A 3,398-nucleotide genomic window follows, 5' to 3' on the forward strand; every position below is an offset into this window, starting at 1 on the left:
GGTTGGGAAGTACAACCACTTGTACGATGCCTCAGACATTGTTTTGGAAAATAAACACAATTATGTGTTCCAATCATTTGTCCTGATAGTGTTTGCTTAATCCCTTTGGAGCCTGTAAAGATTTTTTGCACCAGGCACGATCAACAGACACAAACATCTATGCTCACTGTCACCATCTGCTGGCAGTGCTTACTTGTATGTCCTTAAACCTGGCAGCTTCAGAAGCTTTAGCTTTAGCTTCAATGAACTCCATTATTCTATCCCTCCAACTAATCCTCTTTTGTTCACTTCTCAGCAATATTGCACCCTTGTCACATCTCATTACAGCAAATGTACAAAACATTTCAGTTTACTAACAAATTAAGCAAAACCAGTGGAGTAAAACAAAAGAATAAAATAAAAAAGCAAACAGAGCACCATCATTTAACCAGAAAGCCATTGCATTTAACCAGGGTGGGGTACTAGAAGAGCAACTTTTTAAGCCATAACATACTACTGGACATTTTTAAAACCCTTATATTTCCATCCCAGACCTATATGCTATGCTCCCTGGTGTAGCTTTCTGTTCACTTATGTTCTCTAACAAATATCCATCATTTACAAACTAGGTGACATCTGAACGAAACTGACTAACATGTGAGACCTTGTCTGGGTCAGATCCTATAAGACTTTAGGGCTGCAATCATTATAATACATTTTGTTTGTTTCTCTACTAAGGTTCTGCACATAGTCTGGATAAAATAAGGCATTATTTATGCCACAGCCCACCAGAGACTTGTTTGGAAAATGGCCTGAGGTACAGAGCAGAATATGTTTTACCTAACAGCACTTGTGAAATGCTGTTTACTGTAAATGGGGTTTATTGTTGTGATTTCTATTTAGAACGTACTGCTGTCTTTACTCAGTTACTTTATGAAACAGCATTTTTTTTTTCCATGTTAAATACATCATGAATACAACTAAAGGGTTAAAAATAGACATTCTTATCAGGGTTTTTTTTCACTTTTAGTTGGAATTTATTCTTAGATCTTATGTTCGTTGTTTCACTGAATGCATCTACAGACTGTTTGCATTTTTGGGAAAAGAGCAAAACCCAAAAACTCTTTGAAATTCAACAAATAAAGCTAATCAACATATATGTACTCTGTACTTGTGGTTTGTCCCAGACCTGGAGAATCTGGACACTTAAACTTGAAGAGTAAAACAACAAAACCTTCATTATAAAACAATTTTTGAGGTTAAATCTTAGATTATGAGCTAAAACAAGCTGCAAATAAATAATATATCTCAGCCAAATAAATTAACATCTACAGGGAATCTAAAACTTTTCAGCTCTATCTCCAATATTCACAAGAAATCAACCCAATCCTTCTGAAGAATAACTGGCTGTACAGCAGTGGAAACGTGATTAAAGCAGAAGCCAGGGATTAAAGATCTAACTAGCCTCATATAATCTTAGCGATGCCGGGATTTATGTGGGATTATAATGCATGAGAAACACAGAGTTCACAGAGGGAGGTCTGGGCTGTGATCAGACAGGATTGAGCTCCTTCTCCAACACTTTTCTTACTTTTAAACCCACAGCAGAAGAGCTGTGGAGAAAAATCCACAACAATAAATGAAAAGCCAGCCAGAGGAGTCATTCCCCATCACTGATAGGAAAACAGAGGGGCACTGTTATGCTCTACTGCCCTCTCCTGTTCACTACCATCATTACATTCAAAAGCCCATGAAAATAAATTTTAATGTCATCTTCATTTCAGATAGAAGAGAATTAAAAAGAAAGTCAAAAGAGTTATAAGTAATGAAGGGAACAAAATAAGCACTAATAACATGATATATATTAAGCTCACAGACAATAAACAGTTTTGTTTTTTTTGCAGGATTATGATGGCTGATTTTAAGTAGATGCATTTTAACCAACATCACCGGAAAAGAGAGCACCGTCTTTCAAAGTAAGCAGGTCATAAGGTCACAGTTGAGGAGTGCTTACCGTACATCGTCCCGCCACACACATGTCCGTTTCATTCTGTCCACATGGAGTCCCATCAATCACCCTCTCTGACTGACGCACATAGAATCTGAAGCCAGTGGCCCGGCAGTTTAGCTCACAGTGCTGCCCCTCAGGAACTGAAAGGAGACCAACAAGCATGGATCATTTATGTGCTTTGAGATCAAAGATGGTTTCAGGAAATGTCTTAACAAAAAACAAAACAAAAAAACTGAATAAATCAAACTGTATGACTGGGAACATTACAGTATATAAGTATCGATTTTGTTGTGTTTATTCTTTTCTCATGGGGAGGGAGGTTAATAAAAAATGCTGTGTTTTATAAAAAGCAATGTAAAAAATTTTAACTTTTTCCTTAAACTTTATAAAAAGACATAAAAGTGCAAAAGAAATCATTTACAATATCCTCAACGGCCAGTTTGATTTTAATGACTGTAACTACCGGTATTGTTCACAAAAATCATCTTCATTGTGTTCTGACATATTACAACCCCACACTTTAAGTTGAAGTTTTTTTTTCTGACTATTCATTACTGGTGAAATTTGGAAAGTGGATATATTATTTCCTGAAATCCTGAAAAAGTTGGCTATTTACTTTGCTTATCTAATTTTAATCTGACACCATCATCTAAAATGAAAACAATCACCATTTCAATACACCCAATCAGTATGGAAAGTCATTTATTTCAATATTGCTGAAAGCAAAGAACATGTTTACAAAAAGCAGATTTGTAGAAAATGCCTTTTAAAGATCGGAACTTTGAAATACTCCAAAATTCACCAAAAAAAGGTTTAGAGAGTCATTAATGATGTGTATGCAAAATTTAAAATGAAATTTTTACAGTTGGATGTTTTTCCTGATTTTATTTATCTATATTTTTTATTCACTTTTCCCGATTTAACTTTTTTTTTTTTTTTTATTTACAGATTTTATTTTTTCATTTTTTTTCCTTTTTTGTGGGAAACTGAGTCTGTCAAGGTTGGGTTTGGTTTGGAGGACCCAAATGCAGAGGCAGAGAGGCTGAGGAGATTTCTAGGGGTTTTAATGGGGCAAGAAGAGTAAACAAAGGCATGAATTCAAAAATCCAACTAATAATGAAAAGCAAACCAGAACTATGGAGACATCTGGGGAAACCAAACACGAGGAGCCAGGGAGAGACGAGGTAGGTGGACAACAGCATGGGAGGACAGCAAAGACAAGGAACCAACAAAGAGTGAGAGCAGAGGGAGAGCATGGCTCTGTTCGAAAACCTGGGCTGCATCCTCCAAGGACGCGGTCTACCTAGACTGGATCCTTCGAAGTCCTTGAAAATAGTGAGACCGGAAGAGTTTAGGCTGTGAATTCGACCAGGTCTACCCTTCGGGGGTTTTACCGCCGTTTGCTCTG

General features: G+C 36.6%; 1 protein-coding gene across 2 annotated transcripts in view; it reads right to left on the reverse strand.

Annotated features, from left to right (window-relative positions):
• The window catches only part of thsd4 (thrombospondin type 1 domain containing 4), a 64,565-nt gene that overhangs the window by 48,647 nt on the left and 12,520 nt on the right, over nt 1–3,398 (reverse strand). For both annotated transcript variants that reach the window (XM_015382988.1, XM_015382987.1), the window contains exon 7: nt 1,994–2,130. In XM_015382988.1, coding sequence (XP_015238474.1) covers nt 1,994–2,130 — 137 coding nt within the window. The remainder of the gene's footprint in view (nt 1–1,993; nt 2,131–3,398) is intronic.

Source organism: Cyprinodon variegatus, unplaced genomic scaffold, assembly GCF_000732505.1.
Source record: "Cyprinodon variegatus isolate N-32 unplaced genomic scaffold, C_variegatus-1.0 Scaffold271, whole genome shotgun sequence".
Lineage (NCBI taxonomy): Eukaryota > Metazoa > Chordata > Actinopteri > Cyprinodontiformes > Cyprinodontidae > Cyprinodon > Cyprinodon variegatus.